This window comes from Leptopilina heterotoma, unplaced genomic scaffold (assembly GCF_015476425.1).
Source record: "Leptopilina heterotoma isolate Lh14 unplaced genomic scaffold, ASM1547642v1 Lhet_23, whole genome shotgun sequence".
Lineage (NCBI taxonomy): Eukaryota > Metazoa > Arthropoda > Insecta > Hymenoptera > Figitidae > Leptopilina > Leptopilina heterotoma.
Window position 1 is genome coordinate 782,158 of NW_025110948.1, and position 26,531 is coordinate 808,688.

The window sequence follows — 26,531 nt, forward strand, 5'->3', positions numbered from 1 at the left end:
TCTTATTAATAATTGTTTCTATCAATTTATAATAATAAAATAATTCATTCTTAATAAATTCTAATAATTTTTTTACGTTTTTATAGTAAATTATGTGTTTTCTTTAATATTTTCTATTAGATGAAAAAGTGTCAGTTTTTACGACTTCATATACTTTAGATGCTTATTTTACAATAAATATAAAAAATATTTAAAAAATTCTTTTTGTTCGGTGATCCTAATATCTTTAAAATCATTCCTGCAAAATATTACAATTTTTTAAAATTAGTCGGCAACGACTTTAGTCGAAATATAATGGAATGACTCTATTTAAAAAATTTTTTGATAAAATTCTTAGCAAACCTTTTATCATTTTTATAAATAACAAATATTTCACAGCAATTCAATTATTTACAAATTTTTTTATTAATTTCTTTGCAATAATTCCATTATTTTCAAAAATATTTAATTTATTTTTACAAAGATTCAATTATTTTTATAAATATGTAATACAATTTTTTACAGGAATTCAATTATTATTTTCATAAATAATAAAACTCATTGCTGAATTTCAATTATTTTTTATACAATTTAAATCGAATTTCTCAAAAAATGTAATTATTCTTAAAATTTTATTGAAATTCGTCAAAAGAATTTAATTATTTAAAAATTTTGTTCATAAAATTCTTTATGAGAATTCAATTTTGAGAAACATGCAATTATTTAATAAATTATTTATTTTTTTATTAAAAATAATTAGGTATTTAAAAAGAAATATTATTAAAAAATTCGTCTCAAGAATTCAATTATTTATTTTCAAAAGTAATAAAATTCTTCGCAGAAATTCAATTATGATCAAAAGTTTCAAATATTTATTGTCAAAATTTCCATTATTTTTATAAATATTAAAATTTTTCTTTGAAATTCAATTATTTTCAAAAATTTTAATAATAATCTTGACAAAATTTCAATTATTTTCAAAAATTTTAATAAAATTCTTGGCAAAATTTCAATTATTTTCAAAAACTTTTTTCAAGTCAATCAAATTTTTTACAGAGATTCAATTATTTTTAATACAATTTTAATTGTAATTTTTCGAAAAATGAAATTATTCTTAAAAATTTTATTGAGATTCTTCAAAAAAATTTTAATTACCTATTTAAAAATTTATTGATAAAATTATTTAAATGAGAGTTCAATTTTAAAAAACATTCAATTCTTCAATAAATTATTTTTTTTTGTATTTAAATAATTAAAATTTTCTAATAAATAATTGATTCAAATATAAATTTCAGTTAAAACTTTAGATTATAATTGAGTTTTGAAAATGTTTCAAATTATAATCTTTGAATGTTTGAATTTTTCATACTTTTAACTTAAAATTGTGTAGATTTAATTTTTTTGGAGAAGTTGAATTGAATTTTTTTTAAGTTATTTGAAGTTTATATTTTCTAATATATATTTGATTGAAGAATTTTCAAATAATCGATGAAATTTCGTAAAATTGAATTGTAAATACAAAAGAATTTGAAAAATTATTTCAAAAATTATTAAAAATGAATTTAAAAAATCCCTTATTTATACAAATTTCTGATAAATATAGTGGATTTTTAAAATACAGTCCGCCATATTGGATCCGCCATTTTAAATTTTGAAAATCAATTCCAAGAAATCTTTAATTACCGAATTCTATATAAATCCGTATGAATCTTAAAAAAATTGTAAATGAAAAAGAAAGAAAAAGGAAAAAAAGCATAAAGTCGGTAACAATTTGTTTGAGGTCAAAAAAATCCTGACTTAATAAACTATATGAATCTGACTTCGATTCGTGCAAAAAAAAAAAAAAAAAAATAGAAAAAGAGTACAGTCTGCTTTATAACAGTAGAGGATAATTTTCTTTTTTGTCAGATTCTGTTTTTAAAATTGCCTAAAAAATTGAATTGTTAGGATTGAAAAAGAAGGAAATATAGAAGACCAAAACCTAATTTGCATTTCGTAAACGCTCCCATCTACTATGTATATACATATTCACTGTCGAGACTGTTTCGTGAACGGGACGATAATACTACACATGTCACGTTCCAAATATTTAAATGTATGTAAATATTTTTCTTTTTTCGCAAATTTTAAAAGAGATTTTGTTGCAAATCTTGTGTAAATTTATTTAAAGAAATTTAAAGAAATTTAAAGAATCTTAAAGAATCGTAAATCAAAAAAAAATTATTTACTTTTTAAAAAAGAAATTTTATTTAATTTCTATTCGATTTTTAAATTTCTTATAATAATCGTCGTATTTATTATTACTATAATTATTGACTTTACAAATTTTTTTTTCTTCTCAAAGTTAATGTATAAATGATAACGTTTCACCAAGTTTTGCCTATTCTTTTAACCTCTTCCGTTGCAGTTGTCTGTTTTCCGGAAGATGAACCTTCGCCCGATGCTGCCGAACCCAAAAAGACTATTCTTCCATTTTGCCCATTTGTGTTTGCTAAATTTTGCACACTCTCACCGAGCATTGTGTTGTGTAGGGAATAACCTTCACCTTGAATTCGTGTCATTACAAGACCACAGCCTTCTATTACTGCTAAAAGTATTCCACCCACAGTTGCACTGCCCAACATTGATGGAACTCCTGGAAAAAAAATTGCATCAAATTTTTCATCCGCAGTGATTGAAATTAAAATTATCCTTTTCAACATAATAATATTGATTTGCAAGTTTTAATTTTTATAAATTAAGTACTAGATTCGTAAAAACAAATCCCTACAAACCCGGACACGAAATTATTTATTCTCCATTTTAATCACATTTAAATTGATTAAAATTGATTAAAATTGTTTTTTAAAATTATAAAATTGTCATTTTCGGTGATTTTAGAGTTATTGATAACGAATTTAATGACAGGCGTTTTTTTAAATTCAAAAATTCAATTAGTAACATTTTTTATACGTAAAAAAAATTTGTTAACTATTTAAAATATTTTATATGGTTTAAATTATTTTTTTTAAATATATTTAGAGTTAAAATATTGAATTGGGGTTCAAAAGTTCCCAAGAAAAGAAGTTTATTGATAATTATTATTTTTATTAATATTATTAAATTCGTAAACTTTATGCCTGTTCGTGCTGCTAAAATGCCGCCAGTGAGGGCGCCACTTGCAATTGAATTCCATGGATCTTCCTTGGATCGAAAATAAATAAGAGAGCATTCAATGGCAGAAAATAAACCACCCCAAACGGCAAAATTACCAGCAACTTGAGGCACCTTATTCTTAACAGCTGTGAGTCCCCCCTCGAATCTTCTCTTCATTCCAGAAGGAGAGTTCCGAAAACCGATTACACTCTGCAAAAAGGATCCAATGAATTCGTAATTCTAAACATTTAACGCTCGTTTATTTGCTTTGAAAATAATTTTTAAAAAAAGTTATTTCATAATTTTAACCTTATTTGCACTACTTATTTTTTTTAATGAATTATTATTTTATTCATGCTTTAATAATTAAGGATAGAAAAAATAATAACAATAATAATAAATATATAAATATTTGATTTTATCACTTTGTCGTCTTACTTAATTTAAAAACATTGAGGTAGGAAATCAAAAAAATAATAATATTATATCAAATTAATAATAATAATAAATAATAACAATAACATAATAATTATTGAGTAAAGTAGGAAATCATAATAATAATATTATATCAAATTAATAATAATAATAAATAATAACAATAACATAATAATTATAATTCAAAATTATAGTACAAATTTATTTTTTACATTTGTATAATACATAAAATAAATAATAGTAAAATATAGTAAATATTTATTTACAATGTTTATAAATAATAAAATAATAATAATAAATTTAATTAATATTTTTATTTTCACAAATTCTTATTTATAATTTTGATTATGTTTAAACATTAGAAAAAAATTTACAAAAAAAGATTGTAGAAACCATACGTTAATGCAAAAAAAATTAAAAACAAAAATTTATTTATTTTTTTTGTCATTTACACAAACGAAATGTTTTTACTTGTATTAAGGTTCCGGCAATTGTACCCATTGCAAAAGCTCCACCACAATCGTCAACGACTCTCCATGGACATGGTTCTCGTGTTAATTCCATTTTTCCATTAATTCAATTTTTTGTTACCAAAAAGGAAAAAAGAAAAAGAAAATTTCCTCTTATACTGTCAAACATTTATTTCAAAATTGGTTAAATTGATTTAATTTTGTTAAAAATAGTATGGTAAATTTCTGTAAATTTTCTGCTGAAAGTGATAAATAATAATGAAAAAATCATCATTATGTCAAATGTGGGAAATTTGTACATTCATCTTGAAATAATTTTTTCTTTTACTAACCTATTATTCAAAAATATAGAAACAGTTCAATTTGAAGTTGATTCCAATTCACCCAGACATAATAAACAATGAATATATATATATATATATATATATATATATATATATATATATATATATATATATATATATATATATATATTTTGTTCGTCAAAATTTGAAATGAAAATTATTTTTCCAAATTTATTAATTCATGTTTTGCAGACCTAGGTACTAAAATAATAAGATATTATATACTATTATTAATTATATTATATATGATATAATAATTATATTGTTTATAATATAATAATTATATTGTTTATAATATAATTATTACATTTGTTATTAATTATTATTAATTAATTATTACCTATTAGTTAATAATAATAATAATTATTATTCAAAATAGTCTGAAAAATTTGCATCAATAAAAAATTTTATAATTAATAATAAAAATTAACTTCAAATGTTTTCAAGAACATTAATTTTTATCAAATGGCCTTTGGGTCACAAAATCGACAAATATTATTTAATAAAAATTAATGAATTTAGTTTAATAATTTAATATCGTTTTTATAATATTCTATTATATTATTTTATATAATATTTTTTTATAATTATATTATAATTTATTAATTAAATATATATACTAATTTTATCGTTAATTTCTGTTTCAGGTATTGAAATGTATGATAAGGCGATCGGTGAGTAATAGTCAGTATAACATGGCGGCATTTGTTTTTTGTGCATTTCTTTTTCCTGTTTTTCAGAAAAATAGTTCAGATTATGACATTAGAATTTTGTATGAAATGAACTTTTTGTTAAAGTTTTATTTTTTGCATTGATTCTGAAGATTATTTTGAATTCAGGGTGTCTAACGGTCAGGGAAGTCATGGAAAAGTCAGGGAATGTCAGAAAATTTCATTCAAAATCAGGGAAATTTCTATAAATTTTTATAAAAATTAAAACTGTTTCTTAATTAAAAATTTTTTAATTTCACAAAACTTAAAAGATTTTTATTACCGTTTGTTTCTATCATTAGATATTAATTTATTGATAAATATGTCAGTTACCATACTTTTGTCACCAAGAAAGCAAAAATAAAATTATAGTCAAAAGTCAGGGAGAAGTAAGAGAATTTTTTTCTTAATTCTTGTTAGACACCCTGGAATTGTAAGATTTTGATGTTGATATGAGATTCATTTTTTTAAACTTTTTTCAATTATTGTAATTGAAAAATACTTCATTATTGAATCGACATTAGGGTTGTCCTACTATGTTGGGATGAAGATTTCTATACTGGATGAAGATCACGTTTACCTTATAAATATATATATTTAGAAATTTCCGTTCTAAAGTATATAAATTAAATTTGAAATTAATTCAATAGAATTCCATTGCATTTATTTTTTTTTTATTTTGATTGTTTTTTGCAATTTCATAATTTAACCAATTTTTGTTTAGTCCGGTAAAACTAAACAAAATGTCATCATTTTCAAAATATACTTCTACTAATAATTCATTTTTAAATGCAATTCATTATTTAAGTTATTAATTATTTTAAACTTATGTGCTAAAATTCAACGAACTAAAATTTAAGGTAGTATTTTAGGTTTCAAATTTAGAAAATTTGGAACGATACCTACTTGTATTTTGTGACAACATTGCTTGGAAATGTTGTCCTAAATTTACCCCGAAACATTGCCTTAATTTTTGGCAGTGCAATAATCCAAAATTTGTTTGGCAATATTTGGAAAATATTCCTGACAATATGCTGCGCTGTTTGTCCTCCTGTATTAAAATAGTTCACTTATATATTTAATTTTTAAAATATAATTATATTCAACCTGTTAAATTTTGTATAAAATTAATTTTATAAGTGAACTATGTGTATAATCCATTTTTTCTTTTTACGTATGAATGTTTGTAGTATTAAATATTTTTGCATGCTATTGTGTCGCTGTGTTATCATTTTATATTTATGGTGTGAATGTTAATATTTCTAAGTACTTTGCCTAATAAGGTGTTAAAAAGTTTTATTTCGTTAAATATTTTTATTTATACTTCAGAATTTATTAAACAATTTATAATTCAGTTTTTTAATCATTTACCCAGAATTTACCCACGAAAACACGTTTTTACCCTTAACATGCTTTTTTACCCCCATTTTTTTCAAAATCTTGACGTAGTAGACAACTTTGGGACCCGGAATTGTGTTCAGAGGTCAAAAATACTTTGGAAACGAGTCCCATATCAAAAATAAAAAATCTTTTTTTTCTTTACCCCCACTTTTTTCAAAATCCCCTATTTTTTAGTATTGCGCACATGGGCCTTAAAAAGCACGATTTAAGTTTTAATTTTAGACCTTATGATGTCTCTAGTACGACAAGTAAAAGAAGAAAAAATATAAAACCAACAAAACACGTTTTTAGGTTCTTTATCCCCACTTTGCTCAAAGTCCTGACATGCTAGGTAAATTTGGAACCCTGGATCGTATTCAGAGGACGAAAATCCTTTGGAAACGACTCCCATATCGAAATAAAAATACCGAAATTTTTTTTTTTTTGGTTTTTACCCCACTTTTCTCAAAATTAGAAAAAAATTCTTAGTCTTGCGCATATGGGTCTTAAAGGACACGTTTCAAGCTTTACTTTAAGACTTTCTGTAAGTATCTAGATAGTTTAGAGAAAAAATATATTAAAAACCTTCAAAAATACGTTTTTTTGGGTCTTTACCCCCACTTTTTTGAAAAAAAACAAATTTTTCAGATTCGTGTAATTTATACAATATACATTTATTATTTATTATTAATATATTAATTACTTAATGTATATTTAATTAATTAATTAATTAAATATTATTAATATTATATTGAAATTTAAATATAAAATATAATTTATAATAAAATATAATTTAAATATATTTTAATTCTTTTTAAATCAATTTTTTCTTCTCGTATAAAAATCGCAGTTTATAAAATAATTTCTTCCCCAAATAACCGAAATTCTTAAAGCCAACATAAAAGATATTTTGAAAAAAAATCTTAAACCTTAAAAGCATCTTTTTTTCAAAAAAAAAAGTGGCAAGTTTTTATAATACAAACAATTCTTCTCCGAAGAAAAAAGTGAGGAAGATTGGGGGAAACAAAAATACAAATTCGAAGAACGGGAAAAATGTAAAAATGTTTTTTCGTCAGTTCTTAAAACTTTAATTAGTAGCTGTGGCACACTTTTTTTGACCTTCCCCCACCCTCTCTCTCTCTCGCTCTCCTTTTTTTGGGAGGAAAATACAATAGGAATATTTAAGAAAAGGTGCCTGACTATACAATTATTAGAATCTTTATTGCTTGGTTGTAATGACTGTTTTGACAGCGGATGCTGTCTTTGACGGTGGTTGACAGTCGAGAATAGAGACGTCTATATATCTTCCATTGTGTCACTAACAGATTGGAATCAATATTTACACTCGAACCAGTGTAAGCCCTTGGATTAGCAGAAGCTTAACCAATGCCAACCAACCAACCCTTTCCAAGTGAGTTAGTGCGGTTGTTGTGTGGCTCTTTAAACATCGACACAGAGCCAGTCAATACAAGAGTGAGAGAGAGAGAGAGAGAAACTGCGTTGTCCACTTTTCGTCTTAAAAAATACGTGTGTCACAGAAATGTTTCAATTGAAAGGTTAATTTTCGAAAATTTTCATATATTTTGCCACTTTTGACAGCTGTTTTATAATCTCCACCTGAAAAAACTCGATTTTACGCACGTCATTTACCATTGTATACCTATATATTTGCCACACCCCCTCTTCTTCTTTAAAGACCTAAAAGTAAAAAATTATAATTTTTTGTTGTATTTTTAAGCGTTGATATGAATTTTTAACATAAGCGATTTTGACCTTAAATTTTAGGTCAGTATTTAAAAATATTTACCTATTTTTTACTTTTGACCTTTAGTTAACATTCGCGTATTCTGTCTTTGACCTGGATTTTGAAGTTTATGATTTTTTTGACCTGTTATCCGTATGAACTTGAATAATTTTTTTAGACCTTTATACGCCTTTAACAGCATGTGATTGTTAGGTTCTCAATGTTAATTTTTTCAACCACTTTTCTCTTTTAATATTTAATAAATTGATCTGAAATTTTGTAAGAAAGTCTAAAATGTAATAAAGAAGGGCAGTGATGTGCAAAAGTTTTAATAATTCGAAAATAAATTATAATAAAACACTTTGAAATCGGTAAAGACGAAAAATTGATTAGAAGTGACCGTGCGACAACTGATCATTTTAAAGTAATTTGTAATAAATAATTTTAAAAATATTAAAACTTTTGCACATCTCTGCCATTCTTTATTATATTTTAGACTTTTTTTTACAAAATTTCAGCTCAATTTATTAAATATTTTAAGAGAAAAGTGATCGAAAAAATTACCATTGAGAACCTAACAATTAATTTTTTTTATTAAAGTTTTAGTTTTATATTTATATTTTCATTTGTATCTACGTATATACATTATGTATATTTTTTTATTTGTACCTACGTATACATATATATTTTGAAAAGTTAGATTAAAATTTAGTTATCTTTAAAAAGTCATCAGTATTTTTTAAAAATAGTAATAAAGCATTTTAAATGGAATTTTTTTCTTTTTTCTTTTTTTGTTGTTGAAAAAGGTAAGCGCAAAGCAAGTGGCTGTGATCTTAATCTATACAAATTTGAATAATAAATATAGAATATATAAGTTCTATTGGTTTGTTAAAAGTATCCCTGAATATGCATGTATATATGTATAGAATAGCTATTAAAAGACTCGTGCCATGAAAAGGGATACGTCAATGAATTGTCGACCATAATTTTTGTATTGTTGGGCTGTTCAATTCTCACCCTGACTAAACACCCTCAATCTATTCACGTCCTGTATGACCTACGTCGATCACTTTTGCAAAAGAAGTGGACTAACGCGAAATACATCAATAAGTGAATTGTCGAGATTATAGTTCTCGATGGTCCTTATACATACCATAAAAAAGAGGGAGAGTTTTTGAAAAATTTCTTTCTTTTTCAAACTATATCCGTGCTTTTTAGTATATCTTTTTTTTAAAAAGAAAATAGGAATCTAAAATAATTTAATTTTGGAAGAATGAAATTCAAATTTGTATTGAGTATATAGTTAATTTTAAAAAAGATTAAAATTAAAAAGTCAAACTTTACTTTTGTTTGTCCAGAGATTTTTTTAAAAGCTGTTTGTAATTTGTTTGCTAATGCTTATAGAATTGATCATATTTTATAAATAAAATATTTAAGACAATAAATACAAAATTGTACCTCGAGTTATCATATGCTGCATTTATGCTCAGCAAATTATAAAATTAGGTTTTAATTTTAAAGTTATTAAATTAAGCGGCATATATGCTCAGAAGCACATTATGCTGCTTTGCAACAAAAACTATGCTTTTTAATAATTTTGCAAATTGCAATTATTATTGTTAAAAAATACTCTTTAATGTAAATTTTAAAACTATAGCAGACTTATTCGTACTCGATAATTAAATTTCAAAAAGTAGCTTAAAGACAGAAAAAAGTATTTAAAATTCTCGTCGAAATTTCAATTATATCTTTAGAAATATTAAAATTCTTCACCGAAATTCAATAATTTTAAAGACAGAAAAAAGTAGTGAAAAGTTCAATTATCTTTAGAAATATTAAAATTCTTCTCCGAAATTTAATTATTTTATCAAAAATTTTAATACAATTCTTGGCAAAATTTCAATTATGTTCAAAAACTTTCCTCCATTAAATAATTTTCAATGTTTATTATTTTAAGAAAATTTTCCAAAAGAATTCCATTATTTAAAAAAAAAATGTGATAAAATTCTACGCAAATATTTTATTATTTTCATAAAATAATAAAAATTTCACAGCGATTTAATTATTTATAAAATTTTTATAAATTTTTTAGCAATAATTCAATATATTTTCTTAAATAATAAAACTTATAGCAGAATTTCAATTATTTTTAATACAATTTTAATCGGATTTTTTAAAAAATGTAATTATTCTTAAAAATTTTATTAAAATTCGTCCAAAGAATTTAATTATTTAAAAATTTGTTGATAATATTCTTTATGAAAATTCAATTTTAAAAAACATTCTATTACTATTCAATAAATTATTTAATTTTGTATTTAAATAATTGAATTCTATTAGAATTTTCTAATAAAAATTGATTAAAAATGAATTTTAGTTAAAATTTTAGATAATAATTGAATATTAAAAGCAATATAACTTGAATTTTAAAAAATAATTGAATTTTGAAATTAATTGTTTTGAAAAAGAAAAAGGTTCTTTTATTTGACTCGGACTGGTTATATTTTTGTCAGTAATAATTGGTCCGTAAATAGTCCGTAATTTTTCATTTTTGGTCCGTAAATTCAATATTTTTAAATACTTTCACTAATTCGTGGCCTCAATTATTTAAAACTTAAATCATTTTGTTTTATTCAATTCTAAATCAATTTTTTCAAAAAAGTTCTACGAGAATTCAGTTATATAAATACAAAAATAAATAATTTATTAAATAATTGGATATTTTTTGAAATTTGAATTCTTATAAAGAACTTTATCAACATTTTTTAAAATAAATAAATTTTTACGAAAAATTGCATTAAAATTATTAATAATAGTTATATTATGTAATTGAAATGTAATGAAATGTAATTAAAAATCAATTGAAAATAATTATTACACTCTAAGAAACAAATTATATCAACAAATTTTTAAATAATTAAATTTTTTGGACGAATTTTATTCAAATTTTTAAGAATAATTGCGTTTTAGAGGAATTCATTTAAAATTGTATTAAAAATAATTGAAATCCTGCAATGAGTTTTAATATTTAAAAAAATAATTGAATTCTTGCAACGATTATTATTAAAATTTTAAAAGATAATTGAACTCCTGAGAAGAATTTTATTCTTTAATAAAAATACCTTGAATTCTTGCGAAGAACTTGACAAAAATCTATTTAAATAATTGATTTTTCTCGAAAAATATTAGAAAAATTCTGTTTTAAATAATTGAATTCCTGTGAAAATTTTTTTGACGAAGAAAATAATTGATTCGTTTTAAAGAATTTTATTTAAATTTCTAAAATTTTTTCAAAAAAAGTTTATTAAAATTTTTTTAAATAATTGCTTTTATTTCAACTGTTAACAAATTTAAAGTAGTGTAAATTCTTAAACATGTAAAATAGTACCTTTTAGTGTACCAAATACAGAAGTATCCAAATAGTACCTAGCAAATCTTAAAAAAAGTAGTAAATAGTAGGTTTTAGTATATAGATGAGTGCGAGGCTTGTAAAAATTATTTGATTCAAGTAAATATTTATTTGAATAAAATATTTTTTTTGCTATAAATCTTATTATTATTTTCATCAGATTATACTTAACGAAAATAGTTTGTTTAAACCAAATGAATATATATATTTGATTTAAAGAAACATTTTTGATTCATTTTTTATAAATTTTGTATTCGAAGAAAGAATTTAAGTCAAATCAAATTTTTAGTTGAACCAAAGAAATTTTTGATTTATCAAAATTGGAACATTGTAATATGTCATAGATTTTTATTACATAATTTCGAAAGTATGTAAAAAATCCATTTTAACCCTAAAATTTAAAATACCCTAAAATCCCCTATTTTCTATTCTAAATTTCACGGGACCAAAAACGAAACCATCAATTTATAACGATTATATATACATATAAGAATATAGAGAACAAACTTGAAAAATTTTCCTAATTCCATTCATTCATCATTCATCGTAAATTATTAAATTTCGCAAATAATTTAATAATGACAGGGTTATTTTGCAAGTAGAAATGATCAGGACAGATGCAGTAACATGTGTTTGACAATGAAAGTAAAGTATGCGGTTTATATAGCTCTCGCACTGACTATACACTCAGTATTTTGCTCATAAGTTTTTGTCACTGGATCCTCAGCACCTTGTATGACATAAAACTCTGCTCATATATTATTTCTCGTATTACACCCACATACTGTTGGGGTAATCATCGTATAATAGCGGAATAATAATTTCCGCAGGCATTTAGAAGGAAAAGAACACACGGAACAATTTCGCCGGAGGCTGTGGTCCAATATGGGCATCCTTATAAAGCACAATCCATAAAAGCCACATGTATCTAACACTCTTGTGTATATATGCGTATATACATATAACCCTACACTGCGATGTTTATTATTCACTTAGGATGCTCGAGTTCTATTTATTCCCAGTAGAGAAATGAATAAAGAGGGTTGGTTGGCTTCAAGTTCTGAAGGAGTGTATAATTTATAAAACGAGCTTGTCTTTTCGAATCAAGCGGTGCAATAAAAGGAGAAAATTGAGGAAAGTTATCTTGATAGTCGTTTGGGAAATCTAATCATTCCGTTTTAGAATATAAACGGGTTTAAATAGTATGAGCATAAAAGCATAAATTTCAAAAAATTTCTAAGCTACTAAAACCTATATACTATTTACTACTTTTCTTACAGTCCATTTTGTTTAAAATATATGCATATTTTAAAATTTTAACATATACTTTATAATAATAAAAACATAATTTGAAAATGATTTATAAATTGATCTTAAGTAAATTCAGAAACCATTCATTAATACAAATCATTTTTTATTTTGAACAACAATAGTTTATAAATTTGAACCTTTCTCACAAGCGGTGAAATAAAACTGAGATTAATATATATTAAGAAGAGTGTTAAACTTTCTAAAACAAACGTAAAGCGAGCATTTATATATCTAATGTGTAAAAATTGACATTTGTCGCACTTTTGTCAACCATATATTCAACACTTAATATTGAAAAGAATATACAATATATATGTATATAGTGTATTTTTGATGGTAAAGGAAAATCTTTGAAGGGTTGAGAATTGAAGGGCGTGCCACCAACGAGGAAAGTATTTAGTTAGGGAGAACGTTGAGCATCGACAATACAAATCGACGCGATCTGCTACAATTCATCATTTTAGCCTATTTCATGGTACAAGGCTCCAAATGATTATTATGATGCGCTGTTCATGCGACGTTCGTTGTGAACGATCAGGATCAGTACAGCGCCGTGGATAATGCGGAATTGGATTACCGGAAGCTGTCTGGGAATCTATGTCCTGCATTTACAGAATATTTGCTGAGTTTAGCATTGAATAAAGATTTTAGAAAAATTTATATAAAATAAAGTGTTTTTTTCACTTTCTTCATTTTATAGTGTATATAGTATCGTAGGATCAAAATATATATGGTATTTTTCTTATATTTTTTTCTTTGTGAATTTTGTCAAAAAATTAGAATTTCAGTTTAAATGTTTTTTTTGAACGAAAAATGGGTGAATAACTTTTTAGTTTACACAAAAATATTTTCAGATTATAACAAATATTCGGAAAATTTTTAATTGCAACTTTTCAAAAGGTGATTTTAATTAACAAATAGGCTGTAAAAATAAATCCCTCTTTTGACTAAAACCGATTCGACTTGAAACTATTTTTATCTGAATTTTAGAATTATTTTAAGAAAAGTTTATATTTTTCTTAAAATAATTCTAAAATTAAACTAAATCTAGTTTTAAACATAAAAATACTTTTCAATTATTTGGCTTTCGGTTGCAAACTTTGCTTTTCTGCGTGTAATCTTAAAAAAAAAAAAATTTCTAGCAAAAGTTTTATTACAATTTTTGAAAAGCTAGTTAGGATTAACATAATTTTTTCCAAAGAAAATTGTTTAATTGCAACTTTTCAAAAGATATACTGCACTCTAATTAATAATAGGGGAACATTATTTTGTTTAACAGGAAATTTAGACTTTGATATTCATTATATTCAAACAAAATAAATAAACTACGAGGGATTTAATTTTTTTTCGTCAATAAATGAAATAAATGAAAAATGTTATTATCAACTCTTAAAATATAGTAAAAGAGATTTTTCCGAAAATTCTGATTTGATAGCAAAAGATAAAATAGTTTGAGTATTTTTTAAAAAAAATTCTGTAATATCATACGTTAGCAAACGAAGCTTTACCGATAAATTTAAATTTTATCATCCTCAGGTATATAGAACTGCTGTGAAAACAACCCCTGCGCTTTCACTACCCCATTGGTAACATAGATTCTGGCGTGTACTCACAGATGTCAGTCTCAGCTATAAATATATTTAAAATATCACCTATTTCCTAATTTTAAAAAATTTGTAATTTACAAATTAAAAATTATTTTTAATAAAATGTTTATAAAATTCTTCGCAAACATTCAGTTATTTTTATAAATAAAAAAATGTTCATAGGAATTCAATTATTTAAAACAGAAGTTTAGTAATATTTTTCGAAATAAATCAATTATTTACATAGATTTTTATCAAATTCTTCGCAAGAATTCAATTATTTTTATAAATAATAAAATTCTTCACTGAAATTCAATTATTTTTTAAAATTTTCAATAAAATTCATTGCAAGAATTCAATTATTGATTTCAATATAATTTTAATAAAATTTGTTGAAAGAATTCAATTATTTCAGAAATAATAAACAATTTTCAAAGAAATTCAATTTTTTAAAACACAATTTTCATAAAATTTTTTGAAAAAAATCATTTTTTTAAACAATTTTTCTTTTAAATTCTTCTCAAGAATGCAATTATTTTAAGAAGTTTAATATAGTTCGATGACAAAAATTCAATTATTTATAATTGAATTTCGACAAATTTAAGAAATTAATTAAATGTTTATTAAGAAATAAACATTTCTTAATAAACAAATAATTAAATAATTAAACTTTTTCAAGAAATTTAATTACAAATGTGTTGAGAATAATATTATTAATTTCTAATAATAAATTTTATCAAAACTTTTTTATAATAATTGAATTCTTTCGGAGAATTTTTATAAAATTTTTAAGAATAATTCCATTTTTCCAGAAATTTATTTAAAATATTTTAATTTTAATTTTGTTTTTAATATTCATTAAAAATAATTTAATTCTTATAACAAATTTTATTAAAATTTTCAAAAATATGATTAAATTCTTAAGAAGAGTTTTATTATTTATAAACTTAATTGAATTCTTGCAAAGAATTTTATTAAATTTTTGTTAAATAATTGAATTCTTTCGTGAAATTTGATTAAAATAGTAGATATTGAAAATAATTAAATTTCACAGAAGATTTTTATTATATTTAAGAAAATAATTAAATTCTTTCGAAAACTTTTCATAAAATTTTTGAAAATAATTGAATTGTTTCAAAGAATTTAATTATGAATTTTATAATGAAATTCTTTAAAATAATTGTATTGTTTTCAATATAATTTTAATAAAATTTGTTGAAAGAATTTAATTATTTTCATAAATAATATACAATTTTCAAAGAAATTCAATTATTTTCATAAAAGTTAAAAAAATTTCATAAAAATTTTTATAAGATGTTTTGAAAAAAATCGTTTCTTTAAAAAGACGTTTTTTTTTAATTTTTCTCAAGAATGCAATTATTTTAAAAACTTTATTAAAGTTCGGTGACAAAATGTCAATTTTTGTTATAAATAATAAAAATTATCCCAAGATTTCAATTATTTTTAAATAATTTTAAATTCAATCCTCTAAAAAAAGCAATTATTCTTAATTTGAATAAAATTCTTCGAAAAAGTTCAATTCTTAAAAATTTGATATAATTTGTTTCTTATAGTGTAATTCAATTATTTTCAAGTAATTTTCAATTACATTTTATGAATGAATTTAATTATTATCAAAAATTTTAATGCAATTCTTTGTAAAAATTCAATTATTTTAAAAAATATTGATAAAGTTCTTTTTAAGAATTCAAATTTAAGAAATATGGAATAAATTTTTATTTTTGTATTTAAATAATTGAATTCTCGTAGAACTTTCTAGTATGAATTGATTTAGAATTAAATAAGATAAAATGATTTGAGTTTTGAATAATTTTATTTATAAATTTAAAAAAAAATGGTTGAATTTTGAAAGAATTACTTTTGTAATTTTTAGAAATAGTTAAATTTCAAAAATGCGTTAGATTGATATCATTTGAAATATTTTAATTCCTGTAGACAAAATAAATTGGTATTTAAATCAATTAAATGGGGATTTAAATATACTAAAATTTGGTGCATGTACAAAATTTATTTAAATTAAATAAAAATTATTTGATTCAAGTAAATATTTAATTGATAATAAACAAGTAGGTGGTTATTTGAATCAAATAAATTATTTTTTCAGTGTGTGAAATATTAAACATAGTTTATAAGTATACATACTACAGTGTTGAGAAAAGAAAATAATTCTTATCCCTATATCAATGTTCTCGAATGAAAATTTAATGAATTATATAAGTGCTAAAAGATTTTTTAAATAAAGGCTTATATTGATATTTGGGGTACTTATGGGATCTCAGTTTCTTGTAGCTATAGTAAAAATATAATACCTCCTGGTCAACCGTAATAGGTCTGAATAGAACCATCAATAGTGAATTATGTGTCGCACGTGCCCCGGCATAACGATAAAGAGATCTGCCGATTCTTTTGTCCCGCACAACTCTACGATTGTTACCTATACATCTATATATAGTATATTTCTCTCTCACTCCTGCATTTACATTGAATCTCGCCCATTTACCCGTATATCAAAATCCCGTAATAATCTCTTTATTATGCATTTACCACTCCCATTGCCAAATTGACAAGGAAATTTGTGTATTTCGACAAATGGTTTACAATATACATCTGTATTTTTTTTTTTTTTTTGTTCAACTCTACAATTTATTACACATTCTACACTCCCGGTTTTAGGAATAATAGAAAAAAATTTTTGTGCTTTTTTTGTTTATTTTTTAAAATATGGATTTATTTCTCTCACGGTGATTTTAACGACTTGTTTCCCATATAGTATCACGGAGAAAATTTATTCCTGAGATTTTACTAAATTTCGGTAAAAAAATAAGTTTGGTAAAACTGGAATGAAAGGCCAAAACAGTAAATCTCAGCTTTTTCAATCATTACTTAAACTGAATTTTGTTTCACCGCTTTGTGAGAAAGATCCAAATTAATAAACTATTCTCGTTCAGAATAAAACGTGATCTATATATTAGTGAATGATTTCTAAATATATTTATGATCAATTTATAAACTATTTTTAAATTATATTTTTTTATTATAAAAAATAGTTATTCTAACAAAATGTATGTAATACAAAAACAATTTATTGAAATACTTATTTCAAATTTTTATGTTAAAATTCAAAAATATCCATATTTCTTTTTGTATGAAAAAAAATGTTTTTGTATGATTTAAAAACATTTATTACATATTTGACAATTAATAATTAGTGATTAATAAGCAATTAATAATTAATTAAATTTTGATTTTCTTAGTAATTATATACCTACAAATTTCATAAAATTGTTAAAAAAAATCAACTATTTAACAAGATTTTTATAATATTCTTCACAAGAACTCAATTATTAAAAAAAAAATTAATAATGTACTTCATCTGCAGAATTCAATTATTTTTATAAATAATAAAATTTATCGCGGGAATTTAATTATCTTTAAAAATTCTAATAAGATTCGTTGCAAAAATTCAATTGTTTTCATGACTAATAAAACTCATCGTAGGATTTCAAATATTTTTAATGCAATTTTATATGAAATACTCTAAAAATGCAATTATTCTTAAAAATTTTATTAAAATTCATCGAAAGAATTCAATTATTGTAAAGAATTTTGAAATATTTTGTTTATTAGAATTTAATAATTATTTTCAATAAATTTTTAATTAAATATCTTGAAAGAATTTTATTATTTTCAAAATCTTTATTAAAATTCTTCGTAATAATTCAATTATTTAAATTTTTTGTTTTGATAAATTTTGATAAAATTTTGTTAAAGCTCTAAATAAGAATTAAATTTTAAGATATATTCAATTATTCAATATGTTATTTATTTTATCATTTAAATTCTACGCAAACATTTAATTATTTTCTCAAAATAATAAAAATTTTACCAGAATTCAATTATTTATTAAATTTTTATAAATTTCTTCACAATAATTCAATTATTTTCATAAAATAATAAAATTTTTATAAAGATTCAATTATTTTCGTAAATACTAAAATTCTTTTAAGGAATTCAATTATTTTCATAAATAATAAAACTCATCGCACAATTTCAATTATTTTTAATAAAATTTTTATAATTTTAATAATATTAATAATAATTTTAATCGCTTTCCTCGAAAAATGTAATTATTCTTAATTTTTTTTTAAAAATTCGTTCAAAGAATTTAATTATTCAAAAATTTGTTGATAAAATTTTTTATGAGAATTGGATTTTAAGAATAACATTCAAATATTCAATAAATTATTTATTTTTGTATTTAAATCAATTGAATTCGAGTAGAATTTTCTAATTAAAATTGATTTAAAATTGAATTTCAGTTAAAATCTTATAGATAATAATTAAATATTAGAAACGTTAATAAATTTTTAGAGATAATTAAATTTTAAAAGATTTATTGAATATTTCACAAATTTATTGAAAAATTTGCTAAAATTTGAGGAAAAAATTTTCAGTCAATTATTTCGGTATGTAAAAAGGTTTAATCAGAAGTTATATTAAAAATTCGGTTTATTTATTCGAACAATTATCAGCAATGAAAATATAGTTTCAGTAGTAAAGGTAAATTATCAGTCAGACATAAATTAAAATTTATGTTATTCTCCCTTAAGTAGTAAAAAAATTTTTGGTCAGACTTAATCTTAAAAATTTGTATAAATTATTTAGTCTATTATTAGTAATAAAACTACGGATTTCAGTAGTAACAGTAAATTTCAGTCAGACACAATCTAAAATTTTTTATCTTTCCTTATAAGTAGTAAAAATATTTTTGGTTAGACGTAAAAATTAAATTTTAAAAAATTTGGTCGATTATTCTGACAATTATTAGTAATAAAAATAAGATTTCAGTAGAAAAGGTAAATTTTAGTGCGACACAAAATAAAATTAATGCTATTTTGCTTTAAGTAGAAAAAACATTTTTAGTCAGCCGTCGTTTTAAAAAAGCTATCAATTATTGGTAAATTATAAGTATTACATTAAAGTATAAGTAGTAAAATAATAATTTGAGTACAGTAAAAGTAAATTTTACGTAGACAAGAAATTTAATTTTGAGTTATTCTCTTTTAAGTGGTGAAAAAAAGTTTTAGTCAGACGTCATTGTATAAAACATTTTGTTAATTTATTCTTTGTCAGACGTCATCTTAAAAATTTGACCAATTATATGGTTTATTTTATTAATAAAATTACGGATTTCAGTAGTAATAGTAAATTTTAGTCAGACAGAAAATTTAAATTTAAGTAGTAAAAAATGTTTAAGACGAACATTATTAAGTATATTAAATCATATATTCCACGCATTATTAGTAATAAAATAGTTATGTCAGTAGTTACAGTAAATTTCAGCCAGACACAAACTAAAATTTTACATTTTTTTCCTTATGTACGTAGTAAAAACATTTTTGGTTTGACTAAGAATAATTTAAAAATTATAAAAAATTACGATTATGCCACTATATCTGAACTTTATTGAAAAATTCGGTAAAATTGTAAGGAATAAACTTTGTGTACCTAAAACTTTGTTTTTATATCGAAGCCATAAAGTGGCCAATAATTTGAATTTAAATTTTAATTCGACAAATAAATAAATAAATTAGTGCATCTTAAACTGGAACTTTGAAGGATAATTGGCAGGGGATTAAAAAATTCAATCCTAAAAAATGGTCTCAGCAATAAGGGTTATTGCATTTGAATGAGAGTTGATCTTCACTAAAGTGTTAACTATAACAACGAACCCTCCATAACTCTCACGACCCTTTGCTTTTTGACCCCTTACAACCTTTGTATCGTTTTAAAGTGGAACTCAAAAGTACTTCTGAGTACGTAAACAAGGTCACAATATAACCCCTAAACGTTTTGTGCAAATACACCGCACTAACATATATACGCACTAAAAAATCCATCTCTCCTTTCATAACCTAACACTTTAGGCGCATTAATATATCAACAGAAGGAAATTTTCTAATCCATTTACCCCTCTGAAAAAATTTATAAAATTTATAAAATTTATTTCTAAAATTTATTTAAAATTTACAAACAAATATTTATTACTTGTAAAATTTACTTCTATATTATAAATTACTTTATAGGTAAATAAAAAAAATGTATTTAACTGTGTAATTAATTATAAATTAAATAATAGTTTTTTTAGAAGAAAAAAATAGTAATCGACAAAATAAGGAAAAAAAAGACAGTGAAAAATTGCTGACCGCGAGAAACTGCTGACGAATTGTTCCGGAATTGTTTCAGATTCTCATTCGAGTGGCAAACACATTCGCATTGAGTATCCAAGAGATGGAAAGGGCTGGGGAGGGTAGAATGGAAAGGGACGTGTAATCTGTATTATCCTCCAACTATTAGTGGCAAGAGGATCGAGGGTGCGCGCGGATTTTAGTCATTACAAGAGATACGCTGAATAACATTATGCTCATTGCTCTAGAAACAAGTTTATTTTACTATGAAGATTATCAGAAAAACTTCCACGTACTCATTCTATAATCAATTTCAACAGTCGGACTAATAAATAAACACCATCAAAGTCATTTGAGAGTGGGTATTAAAATTAATCACATATGTAATATAGATTTTGCCATATTTTAATTTTAACTATGTAATGATATAATATCAAGTAGCAATTATTTTCAAAAGTAACAAAATTCTTTGCAGAAATTCAATTATTTTTGAAAAGTTTAAAAAAATTCTTGGCAAAATTTCAATTATTTTCAAAAATTACATAAATGATTGCAGAAATTCAATTATTTTTGAAAATTTTAATATAATTTTTAGCAAAATTTCAATTATCTTTAGAAATATTAAAATTTTTCTGCGAAATTCAATTATTTTAAAAAAATTTAATAAAATTTTTGGCAAAATTTCAATTATCTTTAGAAATATTAAAATTCTTCTCCGAAATTCAATTATTTTTGAAAATTTTGATAAAATTCTTAGCAAAATTTCAATTATCATTAGAAATATTTCAATTCTTCTGCGAAATTCAATTATTTTCAAAAAATTTAATAACATTCTTGGTAAAATTTCAATTATTTTCAAAAATTACATAAATGATTGCAGAAATTCAATTATTTTAGAAAATTTTAATAAAATTCTTAGCAAAATTTCAATTATCTTTAGAAATATTAAAATTCTTCTGCGAAATTCAATTATTTTAAAAAAATTTAATAAAATTTTTGGCAAAATTTGAATTATCTTTAGAAATATTAAAATTCTTCTCCGAATTTCAATTATTTTTGAAAATTTTAATAAAATTCTTGGCAAAATTTCAATTATCTTTAGAAATATTTTAATTCTTCTGCGAAATTCAATTATTTTCGAAAAATTTAATAAAATTCTTGGCAAAATTTCAATTATTTTCAAAAATTACATAAATGATTGCAGAAATTTAATTATTTTAGAAAATTTTAATAAAATTCTTAGCAAAATTTCAATTATCTTTAGAAATATTAAAATTTTTCTGCGAAATTCAATTATTTTAAAAAAATTTAATAAAATTTTTGGCAAAATTTCAATTATCTTTAGAAATATTAAAATTCTTCTCCGAAATTCAATTATTTTTGAAAATTTTGATAAAATTCTTAGCAAAATTTCAATTATCATTAGAAATATTTCAATTCTTCTGCGAAATTCAATTATTTTCAAAAAATTTAATAACATTCTTGGTAAAATTTCAATTATTTTCAAAAATTACATAAATGATTGCAGAAATTCAATTATTTTAGAAAATTTTAATAAAATTCTTAGCAAAATTTCAATTATCTTTAGAAATATTAAAATTCTTCTGCGAAATTCAATTATTTTAAAAAAATTTAATAAAATTTTTGGCAAAATTTGAATTATCTTTAGAAATATTAAAATTCTTCTCCGAATTTCAATTATTTTTGAAAATTTTAATAAAATTCTTGGCAAAATTTCAATTATCTTTAGAAATATTTTAATTCTTCTGCGAAATTCAATTATTTTCGAAAAATTTAATAAAATTCTTGGCAAAATTTCAATTATTTTCAAAAATTACATAAATGATTGCAGAAATTTAATTATTTTAGAAAATTTTAATAAAATTCTTAGCAAAATTTCAATTATCTTTAGAAATATTACAATTCTTCTGCGAAATTCAATTATTTTCAAAAAATTTAATTAAATTCTTGGCAAAATTTCAATTATCTTTAGAAATATTAAAATTCTTCTCCGAAATTCAATTATTTTTGAAAATTTTGATAAAATTCTTAGCAAAATTTCAATTATCTTTAGAAATATTTCAATTCTTCTGCGAAATTCAATTATTTTCGAAAAATTTAATAACATTCTTGGCAAAATTTCAATTATTTTCAAAAATTACATAAATGATTGCAGAAATTCAATTATTTTAGAAAATTTTAATAAAATTCTTAGCAAAATTTCAATTATCTTTAGAAATATTAAAATTCTTCTGCGAAATTCAATTATTTGAAAAAAATTTAATAAAATTTTTGGCAAAATTTGAATTATCTTTAGAAATATTAAAATTCTTCTCCGAATTTCAATTATTTTTGAAAATTTTAATAAAATTCTTGGCAAAATTTCAATTATCTTTAGAAATATTAAAATTCTTCTCCGAATTTCAACTATTTTTGAAAATTTTAAGAAAATTCTTGGCAAAATTTCAATTATCTTTAGAAATATTATAATTCTTCTGCGAAATTCAATTATTTTCGAAAAATTTAATAAAATTCTTAGCAAAATTTCAATTATCTTTAGAAATATTAAAATTCTTCTGCGAAATTCAATTATTTTCAAAAAATTTAATAAAATTTTTGGCAAAATTTCAATTATCTTTAGAAATATTAAAATTCTTCTCCGAATTTCAATTATTTTTGAAAATTTTAATATAATTTTTAGCAAAATTTCAATTATCTTTAGAAATATTAAAATTCTTCTGCAAAATTCAATTATTTTCAAAAAATTTAATAAAATTCTTGGCAAAATTTCAATTATTTTCAAAAATTACATAAATGATTGCAGAAATTTAATTATTTTTGAAAATTTTAATAAAATTCTTGGCAAAAATTTAATTATTTTCAAAAATTTTCCTCCATTAAGTGTTTTTCAATATTTATTATTTAAATAAAATTTTCGAATAGAATTCAATTATTATTTAAAAATAATTTGATAAAATTCTACGCAAACATTTAATTTTTTTAATAAAATAATAATAATAATAAAATAATAAATTTTAGAAATTTCTTAGCAATAATTCAATTATTTTCTTAAATAATCAAATTTTTACAGAGATTCAATTATTTTTGTAAATACTAAAATTCTTTTTAGGAACTCAATTATTTTTATAAATAGTAAAACGCATCGCAGAATTTCAATTATTTTTAATACAATTTAAATCAAATTTCTCGAAAAATGTAATTATTCTAAATTTTTTTATTAAAATTCGTTGAAAGAATTCAATTATTTAAAAATCGAAAAATTTAGTCATAATATTCTTTATGAGAATTCAATTTTAAGAAACATTTAATTATTTAATAAATTATTTATTTTTGTATTTGAATAATTGAATTCTCGTAGAATTTTCTAAAACTTGATATAAAAATGAATTTCAGTTTTAATTTTAGATTATAATTGAATATTAAAAGCATTATCGCGTGAATTTTTAGAAAGAATTGAATTTTGAAAAGGTTTTAAATGAAAAATTTTGAATATTTTTATTTTTCATACTTTTAACTGACAATTGTGTAGTATTAATTTTTTTGAAAAAGTGTAATTAAATTTTTTTTTAAATTATTAAAAGTTTTTATTTTCCAATGTATATTTAATTGGACAATTTTTGAATAATCGAAATTTCTCTAAATTTAATTGTAAAGAAAATAATGGATTTGAAAAGTTTTCAAAATTTTTTTAAAAAAATTATTAATAATAATTGATTTGGAGAAGAATTTTTGTTAACAATTTTAGAAAATAATAATTGAATTGAAATGATGAGAATAATTTTGAATAATTTTATTTTTACCTCTTCATTTTTACTTTCACTTTGATAGTTTTTTTTTATTCGTATTTTCACTCTCAGTTTAACAAATTTGTATTTTCATTTTCACTTTTTGAGAAAGTGATAATAAAAATCTGTCAAAATGAAAGTGAATTTTGAAATATATGAAAATCTATCAGATTGAAAATAAAATTGAGAATAAAAATAAAGAATCTAACAAAGTGAAAATGAAAGGAAAAATAAATATCAAAGTGCGAATGAAAATGAAAGTGACAATAAAAATCTATCAAAGGGAAAGTGAATGTCATAATTAATGTGTAAATAAAAATACTCGCTATCTCTTTTTTTTTATTTCAAAAAAAATAAAACTAAAATCATAATTCGTAAATATTTTTACATAACAATATTAACATGAACAAATGATACAAGTCTCGAATCTATACATGATGCTCGCTCTGAATTATTACTGCGTGCACCTTTATTTTTGTTGTATTATAAAACGGGTGAATTCTAATTTAACAAGGGTTGATTTCATAAGCACACACAACACTTGACTGTATCGAGGCGATGATGCGTATAAAATTTTGTTAGAGGGGAATTGTATTCGACAAGAGAGTGTAAGAGAATGAGACGGGGAGCGGGTGTGGAGAGGATAAAAGTATCCGAATGCATGGTAATTTTCTTTACTGCGATTTTACATATACACATACTATATATATATATGCAACATTGCGTATATGTGTGGGGATCTGTACAATTGTTGTGGTGCTGGCATACTGCGCAGTCAATTAGTCTAATAGGCCGACAGTTGTCGTTATACTGGACAAGGAAAAAAAAGACTATATGTGTGTATGTATATGTTCGCAGCACGTTTTTGTCGTCACGCCCATGAAGGGTGACATTACCGCACCGATCTATGATTCCCAGACAGATTGCTTTTCAAACATAACAGTGAAATTTCCGATCATTAATTAACTCTCGTTAATCAATTATATCAAGCAGGAGAACGACAATATTTTCAATTTTTACCTTATTTATATACGAATATCTGTATTATAAATATATACATACATATACATACGTACGTTTGTGAAGTTGAGGAATTATTAATATTAATTTTTAAAATTAACTCTAAAACTTCTTATAATGATTAAAATAATTAGAGTTAGTCGATACAAATTATAATTATCACTAGAGATCATCAAGATGGTTAGAAAAAATGTGTAGGTACTATTAAATTAAAATGATGATGTAATAATAAAAGTTGTTTTAATAATAACATAACTTATCGCAAACAATCACTTAATAAAGAAATTACTAACGGAAATGTAATTTTAACTTTAATGTTTAATTTTTATTTTTGAATAAAAAAATAATTAAGTTACGAAAGGGTCAGGGTTCGAACTAGGTCCGTAAATTTGTTTCATGTCCGTAAAAGTCAGTTTTTTGAAAAAAGTTCCATAAAGTTCGTAATTAGATATAGAAAAAGAACGAAATGTTCGTAAATTGTACTTTATAATTTGGAGAATTGTAGAGAAATTACAAATAATTGAAGGAATTAAATTATTTTCAAAAGTAAAATTCTTCGCAGAAATTTAATTACAGGTTCAAAAATTTAAATAAATTCTCGTCAAAATTTCCATTATTTTTAGAAATATTAAAATTCTTCTCCGAAATTCAATTATTTTTGAAAATTTTAAGAAAATTCTTGTCAAAATTTCAATTATTTTCAAAAATTTTTCCCCATTAAATAATTTTTAATATTTATTATATTTTAATAAAATTTTCCAAAAAGAATTCAATTATTTAAACAAAATTTGATATAATTCTAGGTAAACATTCAATTATTTATTTATTTTCATAAAATAATAAAAATTTCACAGGAATTCAATTATTTACAATTTTTTTTTTATAAATTTCTTCTCAATAATTCAATTATTTCCATATAAATAATTGAATTATTGAGAAGATTCAATTATTTTCGTAAATACTGAAATTATTTTTAGGAACTCAATTATTTTT

At 22.0% G+C, this 26,531-nt stretch overlaps 2 protein-coding genes across 2 annotated transcripts in view; one reads left to right on the top strand and one right to left on the bottom strand.

Annotated features, from left to right (window-relative positions):
* LOC122502466 (SKI family transcriptional corepressor 2) overlaps positions 1–26,531 on the top strand; it is a 187,819-nt gene that overhangs the window by 84,026 nt on the left and 77,262 nt on the right. Inside the window, exon 4 of the mRNA XM_043612531.1 lies at positions 5,011–5,037. Coding sequence (XP_043468466.1) covers positions 5,011–5,037 — 27 coding nt within the window. The remainder of the gene's footprint in view (positions 1–5,010; positions 5,038–26,531) is intronic.
* LOC122502456 (mitochondrial import inner membrane translocase subunit Tim17-A-like) lies at positions 2,330–4,113 on the bottom strand. The gene is made up of 3 exons (XM_043612513.1): positions 4,021–4,113; positions 3,099–3,324; positions 2,330–2,614 (listed from the first exon to the last, which is right to left on the bottom strand). The coding sequence occupies exons 1-3, from the start codon at positions 4,111–4,113 to the stop codon at positions 2,346–2,348; spliced, it is 588 nt and encodes a 195-aa protein (XP_043468448.1). The 3' UTR covers positions 2,330–2,345.